Source organism: Erithacus rubecula, assembly GCF_903797595.1.
Source record: "Erithacus rubecula genome assembly, chromosome: 31".
Lineage (NCBI taxonomy): Eukaryota > Metazoa > Chordata > Aves > Passeriformes > Muscicapidae > Erithacus > Erithacus rubecula.
The window spans coordinates 252,247-275,153 of NC_136682.1; the positions used below are offsets into that span (position 1 = coordinate 252,247).

Here is a 22,907-nt window from a genome sequence, read left to right on the forward strand (position 1 = left end):
GTCTGTCCTCGTGTCCCAGCTCTCTTCCTGTGTCCTTGTTTCTGTCCCCGTGTCTGTCCCCGTGTCCCTGTGTCCCCTCTCGCTGCCTCTGGCCACACGTCTGTCCCTGCGGCCTGGAGTCCGTCCCTGTGTCTGTTTGTCTGTCCCAGGGTCCATCCGCGTGTGCGTCCCTGTGTCTGTCCGTGTGTCTGTCCCTGTGTCCCTCTGTCCATCCCCATGTCCCTCTGTCCATCTCCGTATCCCTGTGCCTGTCCCTGTGTCCGTCCGTCCGTCCCTGTGTCCATCCCCGCGTCCCTTTGTCCGTCCGTCTGTCCCTGTGTCCATCCCCGCGTCCCTATGTCCAGCCCCGCGTCCCTCTGTCCATCCCCGCGTCTCCCCGTCCCTCCTCGCGCGGGGTCCGGGGCGGGGCGTGTCCGTGGGCGTGTCCCCGGTCGGGGCGTGGCCGGGGCGTGGCCGGGGCGTGGCCGCTCGGAGCCGCCGGAGCCGCCGGAGCCGCCGCGCCCGCGATGGAGCCCAACAGCCCCCGCAAGATCCAGTTCACGGTGCCGCTGCTGGAGCCGCACCTGGACCCGGAGGCGGCCGAGCAGGTGCGGGGACACGGGGGGACAAACCCGGGGGGCTCCGGGGGGCTGCGGGCAGCGCTGGGGCCGGGGGTGACACGGGGACAGCGGGACAGGAGGGGCTGCAGCCCCCCCGCGGTTCTGGGGACACCAGGGGGGTCCCCGCTGTCCCCAGAGCCCCCCGGGGCCGTGGGGAGGGGGTGGCAGTGCCAGGGCCATGTGCCCGCTCCGGGCGACGCCACCGGGGCCACCCCGGGGTGGGGGTCGTGTCGTGTCCCCCCCACCCGGGGCCCCCCAGACCCCTCCAGGCTTTGCTCCCCTCAGAGTCGGTCCCAGAACGGGCGCGGGGTGACCCCGTTTGGGGACCCCTGGGGGTCCCCGACCCCTTCCCGCCACCTCCCCCCACCCCCGGGGACCCCTGGGCCCCGCCACGGCCAGCGGGGGTTGGAGGACGATGAGGAGGATGAGGATGGTGAGGGTGAGGAGGATGAGGAGGTGTGGGGGGTCCTACCCTGTCCCCCCAGCTGGGGATGCTGGGGATGGGGGGTGAGAGCCCCCAGTGCCAGCGGAGTGGGGGCGAGGGCGGCTCTGAGTGTGGGGGCCACCACCCGGCTCGGTGGAACAGCGCGGGGGCACCGGCAGGGAGAGAGAGCTGGGGGTCCCTAGGAGGAAGAGCTGGGGGGTCCCCAGGAGGGAGAGCTGGGGGTCCCCAGGAGGGAGAGCTGGGGGTCCCTAGGAGGAAGAGCTGGGGGTCTCCAGGAGGGAGAGCTGGGGGTCCCTAGGAGAGAGAGCTGGGGGTCCCTAGGAGGGATGGAGAGAGTTCGGGGTCCCCAGGAGGGAGAGTTTGGGGTTCCCAGGAGGGATGGAGAGAAGTGGGGCGCTGTTGGAGGGGGGCACGAGCCGGGTTTGGGGGTCGGGGAACTGCCCCCTGTTCTGGGGACCCCCCGCCCTGCCCTGCCTCAGTTTCCCCCCCCGGGCCCTGAGCTGGGGGTGACACCGGTGGCAGCAGGTGACACTGCCGATGTCCCCTCGCTGCTCCTCGTTTTGGGGTGTCCCTCGCAGCGATGGGGGCGGGGGGCACGGCCATGTCACCCCTCTCGGGTGGCACCGCGAGGTGTCCCTGTGTCCTGCAGGGTCACCCCCAAATCTCTCCAGCCCCACCCTCCCCAAGGACCTTGTCCCCCCCACCGTGTCCCCCCCGTGTCCCCCCGCAGGCCCCTGACCCCCATTTCTGCTGGGCCCCCCCTGCTCGCCCCCCCGGGTGCCAGGCCTGCCCCAGGGCTTTGTCCTCCCGTGTCCCCAACTCCCCCCGCGCGTGTCCCCCCCCATCCCGGGGGATTCTGCTGAACCGGGACCCCCTTCCCCTCCCCACCCCCTCTCCCTGTTCCCGCCGCCGCTCCCGGTTCCGATCCCGGCCCGGTCCCGGTCCCGGTCCCGGTCCCGGCCGCCCCCGGCTCGCGGCGCTCTCTTAATCGATGGAGATTGATCTAAAAATAGCGCGGGAGCGGAGAGCGGCCGGGAGGAGGAGGAGGAGGAGGATGGAGGGATGGAGGCAGGGAGGGGGATGGAGGAGGGAGAGGAGGGCGGGGAGAGGCTGGGGGAGACCGGCGCGGGATCCCCCTCCCTCCCGGGACCCCCCGAGCATGAGGGGGGGTCTCCACCTGGCTGACCTTGAGCAGGTGGCACCGGGGTCCCCTCCCCATCCCCGTCCCGGGGGTCGCGCCCTCGGGAGGCTCCGGAGGGTCCCAGGGTGGGGTGGGGGGGGGGAACTGCCGCTTCCTGGGGTCTCTGGGGGACCCCGAACCCCCCCAGCCCCATGGCGGGGGAGCCCGGAGTCCCAGATTGGGGAGGGGTCGTCGGTCGGGGCCGGGGCGACCCCCGGCGGTTCCCGGTCCCCGCTAATCTCCGTTTAAAATCCAGATCGCGTTTCCATGGCAACCGGGCCGGCACGGGAGGATGCGCCGGGGGGAGGGGGTGGGCGGGGGGGGCTCCCGGCCCCTCATTAGCATCTCATTAGCATCTCATTAGGCAGCGCGCCTCATTAGGGAATCCTCGCCGGGGAATTCGGGTTTTGGAGCCGCTCAGTTTCTGGGTCAGCGGGGAAAGGGGGCGCGGGGTCAGCGCTGCGGCCGCGGCCGCCGCCATCGCTGTCGCCAGTGCCACCATCGCTGTCGCCACGGCCACCCCCGGCCCCGCTCCGGGCCACCAGCCGCCCTCAGGGGTGACCTTGGCCAAGGGCAGCGGCCGCACGGGAAGGGCCGGGCCCCTCCGCTGTCCCCGCGCCGCTGTCCCCGCGGGTGCAATTAGCTATAATTAATTAGCTATAATTAGCTGCGGGATGGAAAAGCCACGGGTGTGTCCGCCAGCGCCGGGTCCGGGCGGGGGGGCGCGGCCCGGGGTCCCCAATTGTCTCCTGTCGCCCCCTCCCCAGATCCGCAGGCGCCGGCCGACCCCCGCCAACCTGGTCCTGAGCAGCGACCAATCGTCCCCAGGTGGGTCCGAGCGGGGCCAGGGACCCCCGAGGTGTTCAGGGACCCCTCCCCAGTCCCCGTGTGGTTCCTGGGCTCCGGGGACCCCTCGGAGGGCTCAGGGACCCCCCAATGCGCTCGGGAACCCCCACACGACACTCAGGGACCCTTGATGTGACACTCAGGGATCACCCACATGCTCAGGAACCCCCCAAAAATTCTCAGAGGCCCCACATGATACTCAAGGACCCTCCCCCACATTCCAGGACCCCCACACTCAGGACCCCCATGCACGGGGCGGGATGTGGGCGGTGTGGGACCCCAATCCCTGTGACAATGGGGTGGGGGTGGTGGCACTGTCCCCATGTCACCCACACAGAGCCTCGGGGGGGCCGGATTGACCTCGGGGGGTGCAGGATGGACCCCCCCTCAACCCCTGACCCCTGCTGACCTCCCACCCCCCTCTGTGCCCCCAGAGATCGACGAGGACCGGCTGCCCAACCCCCTGCTGAAGGTAGGTGACGCTGCCCGGGGGGCTGTGGGGACACCCCCGAATTCGGGGGACCCCCCCCAATTCAGGAGACCCCCCTGAGCCGCGTCCTCCCCGCAGTCCGGCCTGGCCATGTCCCCCCGGCAGAGGAAGAAAGTGTCCCGCACCACCCCCACCATGAAAGGTACTTGTGGGGGACACGGGGGGGACATGAAAGGACACGGGGGGCACGGGGGGGACACAGAGAGTGGACAACCTCCCCCAGCACCTGGCTAGAAGCCCCCTCCCCGTGGCCAGCCTCGCCCCGGGCGTGGCAAGCGCCACCACGGTGCCACCCGGGCGGTGTCGCCGGGAGCGTGGGGACGGTCACCAGGGTCCCCCCGCGCCCTCCCCCCTCCCCAGCGCCGCTCCCTGCCCGGCAGAGCTGCAGATGATGGTGGAGCATCACCTGTGCAAGCAGGCGCAGGGTGGCGACGAAGACGAGGAGGTGGCGAGCGCGGCTCGGTGTCCCCGCGGCGACCCCGAGCATCGCCACAGCCCCGGGGGGTCCTGCCCGCTGGCCACGGGCCACCGTGAGTCCGGGGGGCGAGGGAGGGGGGCACGGGGGAAAGGGGGGCGCTGGGGTCACCGCGTGTGCTGTGACACCCGCAGGGACCCCCGGGGACGGCACACCCGGGAACGGGACCCCCCGCGCCGGGACCCCCCGCGCCGGGACCCCCGGGGCTGCGCGGCGGAACCGGGCCGAGGATGGGACCCATATAGAGCCTGGGGACAGCGCGGGCCAGTAGGTACGGACTGGGGACACGGGACACTGGGGACACTGGGGGCAATAGGGGCAATAGGGGCAATGGGGACACTGGGGACAGGGGGACATTGGGGACACTGGGGACACTGGGGACACTGGGGGCAATAGGGGCAATGGGGACACTGGGGGCAATGGGGGCAATAGGGGCAATGGGGACACTGGGGGCACTGGGGGCAATGGGGGCACTGGGGACAGTGGGACATTGGGGACACTGGGGACATTGGGGGCACTGGGGGCAATAGGGGCAATGGGGACAATGGGGACACTGGGGGCACTGGGGACATTGGGGGCACTGGGGACAGAGGGACACTGGGGACACTGGGGACACTGGGGACAGAGGGACACTGGGGACACTGGGGGAAATGGGGGCACGGGGGGCAATGGGGACACTGGGGGCAATAGGGGCAATGGGGACACTGGGGACACTGGGGACACTGGGGACAATGGGGGCACGGGGGGCAATGGGGACACTGGGGACACTGGGGGCAATGGGGGCAATGGGGGCAATGGGGGCAATGGGGGGCACTGGGGACACTGGGGGCAATGGGGACACTGGGGGCAATGGGGACACTGGGGACACTGGGGACACTGGCCTGGGGCGCTGAGGTGGCACTGGGACACTGGGACATGGTAGTGGGGCACTGGAGGGCACTGGAGCAATGGACTGGGGCACTGGGGTGGCATTGGGATGTCACTGGGATGTCCCTGGGGTGGCACTGGGACACTCCCAGGCACGGGGACAGTGACGGGGGCAGGGACAGCGCTGCCCCCTCCCCTCCCCGCGGGGTCCCAGCGCTGTCCCTTGTCCCCACTGTCCCCCTTGTCCCCAGGTGTGGCCGCGGGATCCGGACACCAGCGGAGATTTTTTTTAATTCCATTTTCTAAGATTTTGGGGCTGCCCAGAATTATTTAGATTTTTTTTTTTTTTTTTTTTTTTTTTTTTTTTTTGCTGTCCCCTCCCCCTGGGGACCTCAGGGCAGGAGGTGACATTGGGGACACTGAGCACAGACCCCCCTCCTCCCCCCGCTCACTGCCACCCTCGGGGTGGCTCCTGAGCCCCCCCCCCTCACCTGCGCGCACCTGGGGAGGGTCACCTGGGCACGGGGAGGGGACAGGGGAGGGGACAGGGACACGCGCGTGCACACGGACCGGGGGGGGACACGGGGGGAGGGGGGCGCGGGGACCCCCCCCCAGCCGGAATTAAAGGGATCCTTTCCCCCCCCGCCTCCTCCTTGGGCCGCGCCGGGGGCGGGGGAGGGGGTGGGACCCCCTTTTTGGGTGCTGGGGGGCTCCAGGACCCCCTTTGTGCCGCCCCCATCCCCCGGTTCAGTTCCCCCCCCCTTTTCAGCCCCCCCCAGTGTCCCCCCAGCCTCGGGGGTGACCCCGACACTCCCCCCCCCGCCCCCCAGTGCCCAGAGCGTGGCCGTGGTGGCGGCGGCGTTTATTAATTAACTCATTAATTAATTAATTGCTCGTTAGCGGCGGCGGCGCGGGGGGGGTAGGGGGGGACACATGCGAGGGGGGAGGGGCGAGCTCTGCCAGCGGTGACCGAGGGGGGGACACGGGGGGACACGGGGGGACACGGGGGGACACGAGGGGGACACGAGGGGGGTCCAAAAATACAAACACGGGGGGGAGGGGCACGGAGCCGGGGCTGGAGCCGGAGCGGGAGGGGGGAGGGGGGGTCCGGCACATTCCCGGGACATTCCCGAACATTCCTGAGCGTTCCCGGCACATCCCCGGGGGTTCGGGGCGTTCCGGGATTCACGAGGGTCCCCAAAAATTACGGGATTCCCGAAAATTCCCCTAAAAATTCCGGGATTCCCGAGGATGCCCAAAAAATTTCGGAATTCCCGAAAATGCTCAAAAAATTCCGGATGCCCGAGGTTCGCTGGAGCCGGGATTTTGGAGCATTCCCGAACATTCCCGAACATTCCCGAACATTCCCGGGTTGTCGCTGGAGTTTTGGGAAGCGGGGACATTCAAGGGACATTCCGGGGACACTCCAGGGACACTCCAGGCACGCGCTGTCCCCAACCTGTCCCCAACCCCACCCGCGCCGCGCCCGGCGGGACCCGCGGGGACTTTCCTGTTCCCTCCCTGTCCCCTCCCTGTCCCCGCGCCACCCTCACGGTGTCACCGCCCGGACCCCGCGGGCACAGGGGTGACAGCGTGTCCCACCGGGCTGTCCCCAGAGCCACCGTCCCTGTCCCAGCCCCTCCCCAGCGCCCGCAAAAGCGATTTTAAAAATCCCGAAGGACCTAGCCCGGCCCGGGGAGGCCGGGGGTGGCAGTGAGGGACCGGTGACACCGGCGACAGCGGGGACAGCCCGGGGGGCCCCTGGCACGGAGGTGACACCGGTGCTGGCACAGAGGTGACACCAATACCGGCACAGAGGTGACACCGATCCGAGCACGAGGTGACACCGACCCGAGCCCGGCCCCGGGGGACTCCGGGCACGGAGGTGACACCGATTGTGGCACGGAGGTGACACCGGCCCTGGCACAGAGGTGACACCGATCCTGGCACAGAGGTGACACCGATCCTGGCACAGAGGTGACACCAGCCCTGGCACAGAGGTGACACCGACCCGAGCCCGGCCCCGGGCGCTCCTGCCCTGCGGATGGAGCTGAACTCGATGACATCGAAGACTTTGGACGAGACGGTGTCACTGCCGGACAAGGACCTGGAGCAGAGGACAGTCACCGCCGTGTCCCCGCCCCCGTCCCGGTGTCCCCGTCCCTGTCCCGGTGTCCCCGTCCCGGTGTCCCTGCCCCTGTCCCGGTGTCCCCACCTCGCTCCTCCCGCTGCTATTCCACGTCCCCGTTCTCCCTGTGCGCGCCGGGGGTCGCGGGCTCCTCGCACGGTGACAATTCATCGATGGACGCCTGGTTGGTGATGCCTGGCGGGGACACGGGGCCGGGGGGGTCACCGGGGACACCGCAGCACTTGTGTCCCCCCTCCCCGGGCCACCCAGTCCCGCCGTGCCCTGTTCCCAGTTTGGGGACGCAGGGACAGAGCTGGCCCCGCGCGGTTCGCGGTGGTTCCCAGCCCCTCCAGGGTGTCCCCGGTGTCCCCGGTGGCCCCGGTGGCCCCGGTGGTCCCGGTGGCCGTCCCCTACCGCTGGCCGCCCTCTCCTTCCACTTCTGCTTGTTCTCCTGGATGTGCTTGGTCCACGTGGAGCGGAACCCGGCCAGGTCCGCTTTGATGTCGCCCAGCTCCAGCTGCTCATCCAGGGACGGCTGCCGCCACTGCGAGCTGGGGGACAACGGGGACAGCTGGCGGCGGGGCAGGGCCAGCAGCGCCACCAGCGCAGGGCGCAAAGCTCGGCCAGAGCGGCGCCCACCTGGGCGGCTGCGGGGCCGCGGGGTGGCCCTTGGCCTTGGAGCCGTCCTCGGCCAGCGGCGTCACCAACTTCTCGGCCACGTCGGTGAGCACCGAGAAGGTCGGCTCCACGATGAAATCGATGAAGCCTGGGGACAGGAGGGGACGCGGCGTGGCTGGGGACAGCGAGGGGACAGGAGGGGACAGCGAGGGGACAGGACAGGGACGGGAGCCTCCCCCGCACTCACCGATCTGCGACTGGGCCACCAGCGTGGAGGTGCGGTCGCAGAGGGGCGAGAAGGGCAACCCCAGCTCGGCCTCCTTGTCGCCCTGGCAAGGCAAGGGACAGGCGTGGTGTCCCCACGGGGTGTCCCCCGTGTCCCCCCGCCTGTCCCCGGCCCCACCTGCCGGAAGAACTCCTCCATGAGCGCCTTGGTCCAGCGGCTGTGCACCGCCCACTGCTTGGTGGGGTGGCTGATGTCGGCCGCGTGCAGCAGCAGCGACAGCACCTTGGACTTGTCCAGCCTGGGGACAGCACGGCCACGCTCAGATTGTCCCCAGAGCCACCCTGCCACCCCCCGCTTGGTGTCCCCCACCCACCTCTCCAGCTGCTGCAGCGCCGTCTTCATGGACTTGACCTGCTGGAAGTGGCAGGACATGTCGGTGGCCAGGACCATGTCGATGACCAGCGCCCGCAGCTCCCTGCGGGGTGGGACACGGGGTCAGGGGCGGCAGGGGACAGGGAGGGGACAGCAGGGGACAGCAGGGGACAGCCAGGGGACCTTACGCGAACTCGTCCTTGGTGAGGTTGACGAAGATGTTGAGCTCCTCGTCCTGCATCAGGCGGAACACGGCGCTGATGTGGTGATTCTCCAGCACCGAGCGGTCGTTGTACAGGATGGCGGTGTCCGACCTGGGACACGGGACACGGGACAGGGGACATGGGACACGGGTCACGGGGACAAGGGGACAGGGGACACGGGGACACGGGACACGGGACAGGGGACAGGGGACACGGGTCACGGGGACAAGGGGACAGGGGACATGGGGACACGGGACACGGGACAGGGGGACAGGGGACAGGGGACAGGGGACACGGGACACGGGACAGGGGGACAGGGGACACGGGACATGGGGACACGGGACACGGGGACACGGGACAGGGGACAGGGGACAGGGGACAGGGGACAAAGGGACACGGGGACACGGGTCAGGGGACAGGGGACAGGGGACACGGGACACGGGACAGGGGACAAAGGGACACGGGGACACGGGACAGGGGACAGGGGACATGGGGACACGGGACACGGGACAGGGGGACAGGGGACACGGGACATGGGGACACAGGACACGGGGACACGGGACAGGGGACAGGGGGACAGGGGACACGGGACATGGGGACACGGGACACGGGACACGGGACAGGGGACACGGGAACACAGGACACGGGACATGGGGACACGGGGACAAAGGGACATGGGACACGAGACACGGGGACACGGTGGCGCTGGGCACGGCTGGCTGAGCCGCCCCCGGGGTGAGGGAGGGGCCAGGGTGGCAGCACGGTGGTGTCCCCAAGGAGTCGCCGTTCCCCAGCGGTGCAGGTGAGCGCGGGGTGTCCCCAGGGTGTCCCATGGTGTCCCCAGGGTGCTCCACAGTGTCCCCAGGGTGCCCCACAGTATCCCCAGGGTGTCCCATGGTGTTCCCAGGACAGGTCACAGCGTGGGACACGCTGTGCCACCCACACCGTGCTGTGCCAGCCATGCCATGCTGTGTCACCTGTGCTGTGTCACCCATGCCTTGAGGTGCTGTAACACATCTGCAGTGTCATCTATGCCATGCTGTGCCACATGCATCCCCTGTCCCCGTGTCCCCCGTGTCCCCTGTCCCTGTCCCTGTGCCCTCACTTGGTCTGGATGTGGAAGCTGTTCGTTGTCCCCGTGTGCTCGAAGTCGTGAATGGCGGCAGCGAAAACGATGGCCAAGAGCTCGATCTCAGAGAGACAGTGCTGGGGACAGGGACAGAGGGACAGAGGGACAGGGATGGGGACACAGGGACAGGGACAGAGGGACACAGGGACAGGGATGGGGACACAGGGACAGGGACAGGGACAGGGATAGGAACATTTTTCTCACTGTCGTCAGCATCCCCACTGTCCCCAGAGTCCCTGGGATGTCCCCATGTCCCTGTGTCCCCCTGTCCCCGTGTCCCCCTGTCCCCAGGATGTCCCCCTGTCCCCGTGTCCCCCTGTCCCTGTCCCCCTGTCCCTAGGATGTCCCCCTGTCCCCAGGATGTCCCCCTGTCCCTGTCCCCGTGTCTCCCTGTCCCTGTCCCCGTGTCCCTACCAGCAGCCCCGTGCGCAGCAGGACGCTGTGCACGGTCTGGGTGACGTCGGCCGCGTGCACCTGGTTGTGGTACGGGTTCCGGAACTTTCCGTAGCCGCTCTCCAGAGCCTCCAGCAGCGAGGTCAGGAACGCGCCGGGGATCTGGGGGGGACAGGGGGACAGGGGGGACAGGGGGACACAGGGGTCAGCTCGGGGGTTGCGATGGTCCTGGGATGGAGTTTGGGGTTTGCTTTAGGGTTGGGGGGAAGCTCGGGGGGTTTTGGCGGGCTCGTGGGGGTGTTTTGGGGGTGTTTGGGGGGTGTTTGGGGATACTGAGGGCTGTTTTGGGATATTCTGGGCACCTTGAAGCGGCTGTTGAGGCCGTGGCGGGTGAAGAGCTCGAACACCACGGTGCGCAGCGAGTGCTCCTCGGCCGCGCGGTGCAGCGAGAACACGTCGAAGCACCACTGGTCCAGGCCCTGGGGGCCAGAATTTGGGGAGTCTGGGAATTCTGGGGGAGCCCCCACCAATTCCCCGTGAATCCAGTAAAAGCCCAGTGGCCATTCCCAGTGACTCCCAGTGATTCCCAGTGATTCCCAGTAGTTCCCAGAAATTCCCAATCATCCCCAGCCATTCCCAGTGACTCCCAGTGTTCCCAGTGACCCCTGCCAGTAATTCCCAAGCATTCCCAGTCATTCCCAGTGACCATTCCCAGACATTCCCAGTGACCATTCCCAGACATTCCCAGTGACCCTTGCCAGTCATTCCCAGTCATTCCCAGTTATTCTCAGTCATTCCCAGTGACTCCCAGTGGCCCCCAGCCATTCCCAGTCATTCTCAGCCATTCCCAGCCATCCCCAGTGCCCCCAGCCGCGCCCCCCCGCCCCGGTTTTTGTGTTTTGGGGTTTTTGGGGCGCCCCGGTACCTTCAGGCAGTTGAGGACGGACGAGGAGTAGCTCGGGGCCACGGCCGTGAACGCGCGGCGGAACATCCTGGGGGGAGGCGGGGCTGGGGGGGCTGGGGACACATCTGGGGACACATCTGGGGGCTGGGGAGGCTGGGGGGGCTGGGGGGAACTGAGGGATCCCCTGGGACTGGGGATACCCCTGGAAACACATCCCGGGACATCCCTGAGTGCTGGGGACCGTCCCTGGGCTTGGGGGGATCCTCCTCGGTTCTAGGGACCCACCTGAGTTTTGGGGACAGTCCCCAGGTTTTAGGAACCCACCTCAGTTCTGGGGACAGTCCCGGAGTTCTGGGGACACCCCTGAGTTTTGGGGACACTCCCTGTGTTTTTGGGGATCCTCCTCGGTTCTAGGGACCCTCCTGAGTTCTGGGGACTCTCCCTGTGTTTTTGGGGTCCCACCCGCGCCCACCTCACCCCCACACTCTCACATCCCCCCTCCCCCGTCCCCGTCCCCGTCCCCCGTCACCTCTCCACGAAGATCCCCGCCTGCACCGCGTGCACGATGCTGCGGAATTTGGGTTTCTCCTCGGCGCGGCGCCCCTTGGCCCGCGCCTGCTGCGTGAAGGTGGCGGCGAGCCAGTCCCGCACCTCGGAGGGCACGGCCGCGTCCGAGCCCATCTCGCGCAGCTCGTCCTCGGTGTCCAGCACCTGCCTGAGGGACGAGCGACACTCGCGACACGCGGGACACGCGGGGCACTCGCGACACGCGGGACACTCGCGACACGGCTGTCCCCTCCCTGTCCCCTGTCCCTTCTCTAACCCCCTCTATCCCTCTGTCCCCTCTGTCCCCTCTGTCCCCTCTGTCCCCTCTGTCCCCGCTGTCCCCTCTATCCCTCTGTCCTCTCTGTCCCCTCTGTCCCCGCTGTCCCCTCTGTCTCCTCTGTCCCCACAGTCTCTTCTGTCCCCTCTGTCCCCGCTGTCCCCTCTATCCCTCTGTCCCCTCTGTCCCCTCTATCCCCTCTGTCCCCTCTGTCCCCTCTGTCCCCTCTGTCTCCTCTGTCCCCTCTGTCCCCTCTGTCCCCTCTATCCCCTCTATCCCCTCTATCCCTCTGTCCCCGCTGTCCCCTCTATCCCCTCTGTCCCCGCTGTCCCCTCTATCCCCGCTGTCCCCGCTGTCCCCGCTGTCCCCTGTCCCCACCTGGTCTCATCGATGCACACCGCCTCCAGCAGCGAGGCCGCGCACTCCAAATTCCGCTTCAGCTCCTCCACGTTCACCTCGCCCGCCTCCAGCTGCTTCACCAGGTACCGCAAACTGGGGACACGGGGACAGGGGGACAGGGGAACAGGGGGACAGCAGGGACAGGGGTTAGACACCCGCAGGGACAGCGGGGACACGGTGGCACTGACCCCCCCCTCCCCCGGACAGCAGGGACAGTGCCCAGGATGGGGACAGAGGACACACGACATGGGAACTGGGGGGTCCCATCAGGGGAGCGCCACCCCCGCAGCTCCCGCATGGACGGCACGGGTGGCACCGGTGACACCATGGCACGGGCTGGCACAGAGTGGCACAGGTGACACAGGTGATACTGGGATGGCAGCGGCAGGGCGGACCTGGGGCGGTGACACTATGGGGACGCTGTGGGGACACGAGATGGTGGCACTGTGGGGACATTGTGGGGACACGGGGTACTGGCACTGTGGGGACGCTGTGGGGACACGGGGTGGTGGCACTGTGGGGACACGGGCGCTGCCATCCGTGCCAGGGCAAGGCCAGGACACTCGCGTGGCCACCACTCGGCGGGGAGGGGCCACCACGTCCCCCGGTCACGGTGACAATGACGGTGACAGCGAGGGGGACCGGGGGGGGGGGGCACAGACGTCACCGGCGCTGCTGTGACCTTGGCGATGGCGATTGTCACCTTGCCACCCCCGAGGCGACCCTCAGGGACCCCCAGCCTGGGTGGGCACCCGTGGGGACAAGGGACGGGGGCCTGGCAGTGCCACCCTGCCCGGTGTCACCCCCGGTGCCACCTGTCCCCTGCCACGGGGAGGGCGCAGTCTCGGCAGTGTCCCCGATGTCCCCAGGGGTGCCAGAGACCCCCCGATTGTCACCACGGCTGCTGCTGCCCCTCAGAATTGGGGGGGACACGCGATCCCCCACCTGTGGCAGTGACACGTGAGCACGTGGGGACACGCGTGTGACACCCCCGCAGTGTCACCCTCCCTCCCGTGTGTCCCCTGACACCCCCAGGTGTGTCACACGCGTGTGCCACAAGACCACCCTGCCCCGTGTGTCCCCCCCCGTTTGTCCTCCACGTGTCCCCACGCGTGTCGCCCCCCTCGGGACCCCCCCACGCGCCGCACGTGCCGCAGGTGGGCGCGGGGACACGTGAGCGACACAGGTGAGGGGGTGGCACCCCCCTGGCAGCGCCCCCGGGAGGGCGCAGGGGACAAGGGGGCGGCACACGCGGTCCGGGTTTGAGGATCCCAGCTTGGGGTCTGGGGGTCCCAGTTCGGAATTTAAGGGTCCCGGTTTGGAGTTTGGGGGTCCCAGTTTGAGACTGAGGGGTCCCGATTTGAGGGTCCCAGTTTAGAGCTTGGGGGTCCCAGTTTGGGATTTAAGGGTCCCGAAATGGGGGTCCCAGTTTGGGATTTAAGGATTCTGGTTTGGGAGTCCCAGTTTGGGGTTCGGGTGTGCAGTTTGACACTGAGGGGTCCCAGTTTGGGATTTGGGGGTCCCAGTTTGAGGATCCCAGTTTGGGGTTGGCTGTCCCGCTTTGGGGTGGGGGGCTGGGCTGTCTGCCTCTGGGGATCCCTCTGGGGGTCTCTCGGGGGTCCCGCGGCCGGGGGTCACTCACAGCGCCCGCAGCTTGACCCAGACCTTCCTGCCGGGCACGGCCTTGGTGTCCAGCGGGGACGGGCACCCTCCGGCCGCGTCCAGCGCGCCGCGCTCCCGCTCCAGCCCCGGGAGGCTCCGCGGCGGCTCCATCGCCCCTGGGCACGGGAGCGCGGCTCAGCCCGGCCGGGCCCGGCACCGCGGCCCCGGGTCCTCCCGGAGCGCCCTGATCCTTCCCGGAGCGCCCCGGTTCCTCTAGGAGCCCCCCGGTCCTTCCCGGAGCCCCCTGATCCTTCCCGGAGCCCCCCGGTCCCTCCCGGAGCCCCCCGGTTCCTCTAGGAGCCCCCCGGTCCTTCCCGGAGCCCCCTGATCCTTCCCGGAGCCCCCCGGTTCCTCTAGGAGCCCCCCGGTTCCTCTTGGATCTCCCCCGGTCCTTCCCGGAGCCCCCCGGTCCTTCCCGGAGCCCCCCGATCCTTCCCGGAGCCCCCCGGTCCTTCCCGGAGCCCCCCGGTTCCTCTAGGAGCCCCCCGGTCCTTCCCGGAGCGCCCCGATCCTTCCCGGAGCCCCCCGGTTCCTCTAGGAGCCCCCCGGTCCTTCCCGGAGCCCCCTGATCCTTCCCGGAGCCCCCCGGTTCCTCTAGGAGCCCCCCGGTTCCTCTTGGATCTCCCCTGGTCCTTCCCGGAGCCCCCCGGTCCTTCCCGGAGCCCCCCGATGCTTCCCGGAGCCCCCCGGTCCTTCCCGGAGCCCCCCGGTTCCTCTAGGAGCCCCCCGGTTCCTCTTGGATCTCCCCCGGTCCTTCCCGGAGCCCCCCGGTCCTTCCCGGAGCCCCCCGGTCCTTCCCGGAACCCCCCGGTTCCTCTCGGATCTCCCCCGGTCCTTCCCGGAACCCCCCGGTCCTTCCCGGAGCCCCCCGTGCCTCCGGTGCCGCCGCCGGTTCCTCGCCCGGCCCCGGCTCCCGGCGCCGCCCGTAACCCCGCAGCCCCCGCGGCTCCCCCGGCCCCGGTTCCCGGTGGCCCCGGTGCCTCCTGCGGCCCCCGGTAGCGGCCGCAGCCCCCCCCCAATTCCCCAAATCCCCCGGGCCGGCCTCCCCCCGCCCCCCGGTACCCGGCGGCTGCGCAGGCAGCACCGGAGCCAAGATGGATCCGGGCACCGGGGGTGGGAGAACCGGCGGGGGAGAACCGGGGAGAGCCGGGAAGGGAGGGCCGGGAACGGAGAACCGGGATGGGAGAGGCGGGAGAGGCAGAACGGGAATGGAAAACCGGGAGATGGAAAACCGATAATGAGAGAACCGGGGATGGAAAACCGGGAGATGGAAAACCGATAATGAGAGAACCGGGGATGGAAAACCGGCAGAGGGAGAACCGGGAACGGAGAACCGGGGATGGGAAAACCGGGAACGGAGAGCCGGGGATGGAAAACCGGGAGAGGGAGAACCGGGAGAGGGAGAGGCGGGAATGGAAAACCGGGAACGGAGAGCCGGGGATGGGAAACCGGGAATGGAGAACCGGGAATGGAAAACTGGCAGAGGGAGAACCGGGGATGGAAAACCGGGAATGGAGAACCGGGAATGTACAACACGGGAGCGCCGGGGCCGGGGGGGAACCGGGATGGGGAGAGGAGGGAGCGGAGCGGCGGCGATGGCAGCGCCGGGATGGGGGGACCGGGGGGACCGGGGGGACCGGGGATGCTGCGCGCTCTCACCGGAGGATGCTCGGCCCGTGCCGCCGATGTCGCCGTGCCCCGGTGTCGCCGATGTCGCCGGTGCCGCCGGTGCCGCCGATGTCGCCGTGCCCCGGTGTCGCCGTGCCCCGGTGTCGCTGTCCCCCGGTGTCACCGTCCCCCCCGTCCCCGCCGCCGCCGCCCGGGGCTCGCCGCAACTTTCCCGGCACCGGCACCGGCACCGGCAGCGGCAGCGGCAGCGGCGGGCGGGGCGGGGCGGGGGGAGCCGGGGGCGGGGGCCGGGAACGAACGGGGGGGGTTCCGCCCAGCCGGGACCCCCAGGGGAGCGAGGGGAGGGTCCGGGACCCTCAAAGGGAACGAGGGGAGGTGGAGGGGAGGGGGCGGGGGTTCGGGACCCCCCCCCGGGGCTGGAGGAGGGGAGAGACCTCCAAGACCCCCCCAGGACCCCTCTGGGGCTGCGCCCCCTGACCCAAATTGGGGGGGTTCCTCCTGAAGCTGCAGGGGGGGTCAGGACCCCCCAGGACCCCTGGGGGTAAAGGGGGGGGAGGTGTCCCGGGACCCCCCAGGAGTTTTGGAGGCGTCCCTGGCATTGACAGCCCTGGGGGAGGGGTCAGAGCCCCCCCGGTGACCCCCAGGGAGGGGTCGTGACCCCCCCAGACCGGGGCTCTGCCCCGAGACCCCCCCCAGACCCCCCCAGGTCCCTGTGAGGGTCCCTTTGTCCCTTCCCTCGGGGGGAGGGGGGGTCAGCGCCCCCTCCCCATTTATTGTGGGACCTCCCCAAACTCGGGGCGTCTCACCTGAGCGGGGGGGGGGAGGGGGGGGCGCTGGAAATTTGGAGGACCCCCTCCCCATCACCTTCTGCCCCCCACCCTGTGACCCCCCCAACCCCCGGGACCCCCTGGAGCCCTCGGGGGGGGTCTCAGGGTTGGCCCTGGGGGGAGGGGGGTTCTCATGGATGTCCCAAGGGGGGGGGGATTTTTGGGGGTGCGGGGGCGCCCCCCCCCCCCCCCCGCAGCCTCCCCGGCACGCGCCGAGCGCTATTAATCACGTTAATGGCGTTAATCACGTTAATCACCTTTACGTAACGCCGTGGGCGGGAGCGCGCCGTGGGCGGGACCCAGGTGAGCCCCCCCTCACTTTGGGACCCCCCCGAGACCCCCCAACCCCCTGAGACTCCCCGAGACCCCCAACCCCATCCCCATCCCCTCTGTCACCTCCCCACGGGTGATTTTTGGGGGGGTCCCGCTTTTAGACCCCCCTAAAAAAGGGGGGTGGGGTCTCTCCCACGGGGGTCCCCGGATTTGCACCCCCCCCCCACCGTGGGACAGCACCGAGGACGTTTTGGGGGGGGCTGAACCCCCTAATTTGGGGTCTCGCAACTCATTGTGGGGTTTGCAAACAAAATTTGGGGGCGCTCAAAGTGATTTGGGGTTTCTTAAACCGATTTGGGGACCCTCGAACTGATTTTGGGGGTCTCAAATTCATTCTGGGGGTCTCGAACTGATTTTGGGGCGGCTCCAACCAATTTTAGGGGTCCCCAAACTGCATTTGGGGTTCTAGGAGATCTCACTTCGGGCTCCCCCCTCCCCCAATTTGGACTCCCCCCTTCATTTCGGGCTCCCTCCCCATTTTGGGCTCCCCCCTCCCCATTTTTGGCTCCCCGGCCGGGTCCGGGACCCCCCCCGCTCATTTTGGGGCTGCTCGCGGCGATTTCGGGGTTCGGAACCAAAAAAATCTTCACTTTTTTCACTTTTGGGGCTTCGAAACTTTCTGGGGTTGGGAGGGGGAAGGGCGGAGATTTGGGGTGGGGGCAGGGCCGGGTGGGCGCGCGCGAGACAAAAGCGCTGAGGGGGGGATGGGGGGATGGGGGGGCGAGCTGGGAACGATTCGGGCTCGTGATTGACGAACCCCAAAATAGAACCGGGGAGGGGAGGGGGCGGCCGAGCCCCCCGGGAGCGCAGCGCGCGGGGCGGGGGTTGGGGGGATTTGGGGGATTTTTGGGGGATTATGGGGGGGGTTGGGGGGGGGGTTCGAGGGGGTTTGGGGGCGATTTGGGGGGAATTTTGAGGTGATTTGGGGAAATTTGCGAGGATTCGGGGGGAATTTTTGGGGTGATTTGGGGGGATTTTGAAGTGATTTCGGGGGGATTTGGGGGGGATTATTGGGGTGATTATTGGGGGATTTTGGGGGATTTTGGGGGAATTACGGCGGTGATATTGGGGGGATTTCGGGGTGATATTGGGGTGATTTTGTGGTGATTTCGGGGTGACTTTGGGGTGATTTCGGGGTGACTTTGGGGTGATCTGGGGGGGATTTTGGGGTGACTTTGGGGTGATTTCGGGGTGACTTTGGGATGATCTGGGGGGGATTTTCGGGTGATTTTGGGTTGATTTTCGGGGTGATTTTGGGGAGATTTTTGTTGTTTATTTCTAACGCTATTTCCCCTGTTTTAGAGCCGATTTTGGGGGGGTCCCGGGGGGCTCCGGGGCTCGCGGGCGCTGCCGCCGCTGCCGTGACTCATCCCGGAGCCGCCGCCGTGCGCGGAATGGCAACGGCCGCGCCCCGGCGCTCGCATCCTCGGGGTTTGGTTTTTATTTTTGTTTTTTTTTTTTTTTCTTCTTCAAGATGTTGCACGGGAGTGAAATAAAACCCCGCGGAGATGGGGAAAAAAAAAAAATACCAAATAGAGAAAAAATAAAGAGGGAAACGTGACTGGAAGCGGCGCCGGGGGCGAGCAGGAAAAGGGAAACTGAGGCACGGCCGCAACCGGCAGCGAGAGGGTTAAAGGGGGAAAATCCCGCTGGGAGCTCCGGTCCTGCCGCGTCCGGACACTCCGGACACCCCCGGACACCCCCGGACACTCCGGACACCCCCGGACACCCCCGGACACCCCCGGACACCCCCGGACACTCCTCGGACACCCCCGGACACCCCCTGACACTCCGGACACCCCCGGACACCCCCGGACACCCCCGGACACTCCGGACACTCCCCGGACACCCCCGGACACTCCTCGGACACCCCCAGAATCTCCGGAGGGTCCGGGAAGGTTCCCGGGGCGGTCCCAGAAAAGTTCCCGGGACAATTCCCGAATAATTCCCGAATAATTCCCGGGACGAGTCCGAGATTTTGGGGGAAGAGGATTTTAATGACGGCGGCGACAGCGGGGGGGACACTTGGGGACACGGTGGTGACATCCAGAGGTGAGGGGGGGGCGCGGGGGGAGCGGGGGGGCGGGATGGGGAATTTGGGGAGGGGGATTTGGGGGTCCTGGGAATAGAGACAGGGGGATTCGGGGAGGGGCGCGGGGGGACAGGGAGGGGGATTTGGGGTCGGGGGGATGCGGGGCTGCTGCGGGGGGGGTTGGGGAATTTGGGGAGGGGTACGGGGGTCCTGGCGAAGGTCGGGCGGGGGTCCAGGGGTGGAACCCGGGGGTCCCGGCAAGGCTCGAGGGGAACTCGGGGTTCCGTTCAATGTTGGGGGGTCCTGGGGGTCCCGGGGGGGTCCCGCTCAGTGCGGGGGCGCCCGGGGGGGCTCCCGGCACACCTGGCGGAAGGCGTTCCGCAGCAGCGCGTAGGGGAAGCAGCTCTCCAGCATGTCCAGCGTCAGGAAGGACGATTCGGACACGATCTGGGGCGGGGGGGGATGGGGGGCGCATCAGCACCTCCCCTCCCCCATCCCCCCGGCCCCCCCGCCCCCCCGGCCCCGGGACAAATTGAAATATTTGCATTTAAATTGCTTCGATCGGGCGGCGCTGCGGGAATGACAATCCCGGGATGGGGAGGGGGGAGGGGACACCGGGGGGGGCTGGGACCCTCCCCCCCGTTCCAGCAGGTTCCAGGGGGGTCGGGGATGGAGGAGGGGCGCCCCCGACCCCCGAACCCACCCAGGGGACATCAGGGACTGATGCCCAGGTGTCCCCAGGTGTCCCCCAGAGCCCCCCAGGTGTCTCCATGTGTGTCCAGGTGTTCCCAAGTGTCCCCACGTGTCCCCAGGTGTCCCCCCAGGTGTCCCCCCAGGTGTGCCCCCAAGTGTCCCCAGGTGTTCCCAGGTGTCCCCCCAGGTGTCCCCCCAGGTGTGCCCAGGTGCCACCCCAGGTGTCCCCAGGTGTCCCCAGGTGTCCCCAGGTGTCCCCAGGTGTCCCCCCAGGTGTCCCCAGGTGTCCCCAGGTGTCCCAGGTGTCCCAGGTGTCCCCAGGTGTCCCAGGTGTCCCAGGTATCCCAGGTGTCCCAGGTGTGGCAGGTGTCCCCAGGTGTCCCAGGTGTCCCAGGTGTCCCAGGTGTGCCCAGGTGTCCCAGGTGTCCCCAGGTGTCCCCGGTGTCCCCAGGTGTCCCAGGTCTCCCCAGGTGTCCCAGGTGTCCCAGGTGTCCCAGGTGTCCCAGGTGTGCCCAGGTGTCCCCGGTGTCCCCAGGTGTCCCAGGTGTCCCCAGGTGTCCCAGGTGTCCCAGGTGTCCCAGGTGTCCCAGGTGTGCCCAGGTGTCCCAGGTGTCCCCAGGTGTCCCCGGTGTCCCCAGGTGTCCCAGGTGTCCCCAGGTGTGCCCAGGTGTCCCCAGGTGTCCCAGGTGTCCCAGGTGTGCCCAGGTGTCCCAGGTGTCCCCAGGTGTCCCCGGTGTCCCCAGGTGTCCCAGGTGTCCCCAGGTGTGCCCAGGTGTCCCAGGTGTCCCAGGTGTCCCAGGTGTCCCCCGGTGTCCCCAGGTGTCCCAGGTGTCCCCAGGTGTCCCCGGTGTCCTGACCAGCTGCAGCAGCAGCACGATGGAGTCGTGGTTCCGCAGCCGCGCCTTGTCCGGCTCCTGGGCCAACTGCAGGAGGCTGAGAGAGGCCAGCTGGGGACAGGAGGGGACAGGGAGAGTCAGCGTGGGGACAGGAGGGGCAGCAGGGGACAGGGAGAGCGGGGACAGTGCCACCCCCGTGTCCCCAGAGCGGGGACAGGCCGGGCTGACCAGCAGGAACTCCTTCAGGTGGCTCTCGATGTTCTTGTTGTGCACGGTGAAGAGCGCGGCCGAGAGCTGCACAACGGCCTTGGCCAGGCAGTGCAGGTTATTGGTGAAACCTGGGGACAGCGGGGACACTGAGGGACAGCGGGGACAGCAGGGGACACTGAGGGTCAGCGGGGACAGCAGGGGACACTGAGGGACAGCGGGGACAGGGAGGGACAGCGGGGGACACTGAGGGACAGCGGGGACAGAGGGGGACACTGAGGGACAGCGGGGACAGGGAGGGACAGCGGGGACAGAGGGGACAGCAGGGACAGGGAGGGACAGCAGGGGACAGCAGGGGACACTGAGGGACAGCAGGGACAGCAGGGGACACTGAGGGACAGAGGGGACAGCAGGGGACAGCAGTGACACACGGTGACACAGTAACACAGGGACAGGGGGACACAGGGATATCGAGACACACAGTGACACAGGGACACAGGGACACATGGTGACACACGGTGACACAGTGACACACGGTCACACAGTGACACAGGGACACACGGTGACACAGTAACACAGGGACAGGGGGACAAATGGATATCAAGACACACGGTGACACAGTGACACGGTGACACAGGGACAGGGGGACACAGGGATATCGAGACACACAGTGACACGGTGACACAGTGACACAGGGACACGGTGACACAGTGACACATTGACACACAGTGACACGGTGGCACACAGTGACACACAGTGACACGGTGACACAGTAACACACGGTGACACAGTAACACACGGTGACACGGTGACACGGTGACAGTGACAGGTGGCACACCGTCCAGCTCGGGGCTGTAGAGGGAGGCGGGGTCGGCGGCCAGCAGGGGCAGGGACACGGCCACGAACACCAGCAGCAGGCAGGACACCTTGTACTCCTCCTCAGGGGACGAGCCCTCTGCAGAGGGACAGCGGGACAGGTGACAGGGACAGCAGTGACACTGCCACCCCCGCGTCCCCAGAGCCCTGACCTGTCCTGGTGCTGGCCAGGGCAGTGACAGGGACACAGGTGACACTGCCACCCCCTTGTCCCCAGAGCCCTGACCTGTCCTGGTGCTGGCCAGGGCAGTGATAGGGACACAGGTGACAGTGCCACCCCCGTGTCCCCAGAGCCCTGACCTGTCCTGGTGCTGGCCAGGGCAGTGACCAGCGCCGGGTCCACCTCGCACGGGATCCCCGCGGCCGAGGCCAGCTCGAAGATGCTCAGGGTGACCTGGGGACACGGGGACACGGCTGTCACATGGTGTCTCACAGTGTCACACGGTGTCACACGGCCCCAGGGCCCCCCGCAGTGTCCCTGTCCCCACCTGGATGTCCGTGTCCGGGGTCACCACGTCCGCCAGGCTCTCGATGGGCCCCATCAGGAAGGGGCAGTGCTGGGACAACACCTGGGGAGGGACAGGGTGGGGTCGGGGGGGCTGTGTCCCCAAACGGGGACACCAGCGGCACTGGGGGTGCTGTGTGCCCAGGGCTGGGGGTGCTGTGTCCCCAGGGGCTGGGGGTGCTGTGTCTGTGTCCCCAGGGGCTGGGGGTCCTGTGTCCCCGTGTCCCCAGGGGCTGGGGGTGCTGTGTCCCCAGGGCTGGGGGGTCCTGTGTCCCCAGGGCTGGGGGTGCTGTGTCCCCGTGTCCCCAGGGCGGGGGTCCTGGGGCCGGGGGCAGCTCGGGGGTCCCACCTCCCTGAGGCCCTGCTGGGCCATGGCGCGGAAGCTCAGGATCTCTCCGATGATGGTCATGCGCTTCAGGACATTGTCAGCCGCTGTGGGGACACGTGTGACACGTGAGACCCCCCGTGTGACCCCGTGGGACCCCGTGGGACCCCGTGGGACCCCGGCCCCACTCACAGGTCAGGCGGGGCAGCAGCGCCGGCCTCTGCTCGGGCCGGCAGCAGCGCAGCTGCACCAGCGTGTCCATGTTCTCAGCCACCAGCTTCTGTGGGGACAGGGACAGCGGGCTGGGGACACCGGGGGACACTGGGGGACACGGGGACACTGAGGGACATGGGGATATTGCAGGACCTGGCACCTCCGAGCCTGCCACAGAGCCCAAGGGACAGACAGGGACAGGGCTGGGGTGGCTCCAGGGTGGCCCTGCTGCCCTGTCACGGTGCCAGCAGCACCTCCCTGTCCCTGTCCCCTGTCCCCTGTCCCTGTCCCCATCCCTGTCCCCTGTCCCCATCCCTGTCCCCTGTCCCCTGTCCCCGTCCCTGTCCCCTGTCCCCTGTTCCCATCCCTGTCCCCTGTCCCTATCCCTGTCCCCTGTCCCTGTCCCCTGTCCCCTGTCCCGTCCCCATCCCTGTCCCCTGTCCCCGTCCCTGTCTCCTGTCCCCATCCCTGTCCCCTGTCCCCTGTCCCCATCCCTGTCTCCTGTCCCCATCCCTGTCCCCTGTCCCCCTACCTTCAGCTCTGTCACCTGGGACCCCACGTGCCACATCAGGTTCTCGCTCAGGAATTTCATCCCGTAGGGCCCGATGAGCTCGGCCAGCGCCCTCATCTCTGCAGGAGGGGACAGGGTGGGGACGCTGCTGGGGACAGGGG

General features: G+C 68.3%; 3 protein-coding genes across 15 annotated transcripts in view; 1 reads left to right on the forward strand and 2 right to left on the reverse strand.

Annotated features, from left to right (window-relative positions):
• The first annotated feature begins 379 nt into the window (after nucleotides 1-379).
• PPP1R1A (protein phosphatase 1 regulatory inhibitor subunit 1A) lies at nucleotides 380-5,303 on the forward strand. Of its 2 annotated transcripts, none has more exons than XM_079329329.1 (7): nucleotides 380-587; nucleotides 2,992-3,052; nucleotides 3,505-3,542; nucleotides 3,639-3,702; nucleotides 3,979-4,090; nucleotides 4,170-4,306; nucleotides 5,154-5,298. In XM_079329329.1, exons 1-7 carry the CDS (start codon nucleotides 507-509, stop codon nucleotides 5,234-5,236), a joined length of 576 nt encoding a protein of 191 aa, XP_079185455.1. In that variant the 5' UTR covers nucleotides 380-506; the 3' UTR covers nucleotides 5,237-5,298. The 2 variants fall into 2 exon arrangements, with proteins under 2 accessions (XP_079185455.1, XP_079185456.1); XM_079329330.1 differs by having other exon boundaries at nucleotides 386-587; nucleotides 3,941-4,090; nucleotides 5,154-5,303.
• Nucleotides 5,304-6,919: 1,616 nt separating this feature from the next.
• Nucleotides 6,920-15,447, reverse strand: PDE1B (phosphodiesterase 1B; the record flags this gene model as incomplete). Of its 12 annotated transcripts, XM_079329339.1 has the most annotated exons (16): nucleotides 15,419-15,447; nucleotides 13,740-13,875; nucleotides 12,077-12,190; nucleotides 11,405-11,590; nucleotides 10,897-10,963; nucleotides 10,334-10,450; nucleotides 9,993-10,133; nucleotides 9,555-9,655; nucleotides 8,435-8,560; nucleotides 8,248-8,349; nucleotides 8,052-8,172; nucleotides 7,896-7,977; nucleotides 7,670-7,796; nucleotides 7,445-7,581; nucleotides 7,118-7,225; nucleotides 6,920-7,009 (listed from the first exon to the last, which is right to left on the reverse strand). In XM_079329339.1, exons 2-15 carry the CDS (start codon nucleotides 13,868-13,870, stop codon nucleotides 7,134-7,136), a joined length of 1,644 nt encoding a protein of 547 aa, XP_079185465.1. In that variant the 5' UTR covers nucleotides 13,871-13,875; nucleotides 15,419-15,447. The 12 variants fall into 12 exon arrangements, with proteins under 12 accessions (XP_079185465.1, XP_079185471.1, XP_079185464.1 ...); XM_079329345.1 differs by having other exon boundaries at nucleotides 7,118-7,581; XM_079329338.1 differs by lacking the exon at nucleotides 9,555-9,655 and having other exon boundaries at nucleotides 7,445-7,796.
• A 3,407-nt stretch (nucleotides 15,448-18,854) lies between these two features.
• The window catches only part of LOC306813674 (separin-like), a 15,176-nt gene continuing 11,123 nt past the window's right edge, over nucleotides 18,855-22,907 (reverse strand). Inside the window, exons 11-19 of the mRNA XM_079329240.1 lie at nucleotides 22,768-22,865; nucleotides 22,215-22,302; nucleotides 22,047-22,129; nucleotides 21,681-21,761; nucleotides 21,493-21,586; nucleotides 21,155-21,271; nucleotides 20,338-20,447; nucleotides 20,131-20,220; nucleotides 18,855-19,027 (exon numbers count right to left, since the gene is read on the reverse strand). Of these exons, the coding sequence (XP_079185366.1) occupies nucleotides 18,908-19,027; nucleotides 20,131-20,220; nucleotides 20,338-20,447; nucleotides 21,155-21,271; nucleotides 21,493-21,586; nucleotides 21,681-21,761; nucleotides 22,047-22,129; nucleotides 22,215-22,302; nucleotides 22,768-22,865 (881 nt within the window). The 3' untranslated portion in view covers nucleotides 18,855-18,907. The remainder of the gene's footprint in view (nucleotides 19,028-20,130; nucleotides 20,221-20,337; nucleotides 20,448-21,154; nucleotides 21,272-21,492; nucleotides 21,587-21,680; nucleotides 21,762-22,046; nucleotides 22,130-22,214; nucleotides 22,303-22,767; nucleotides 22,866-22,907) is intronic.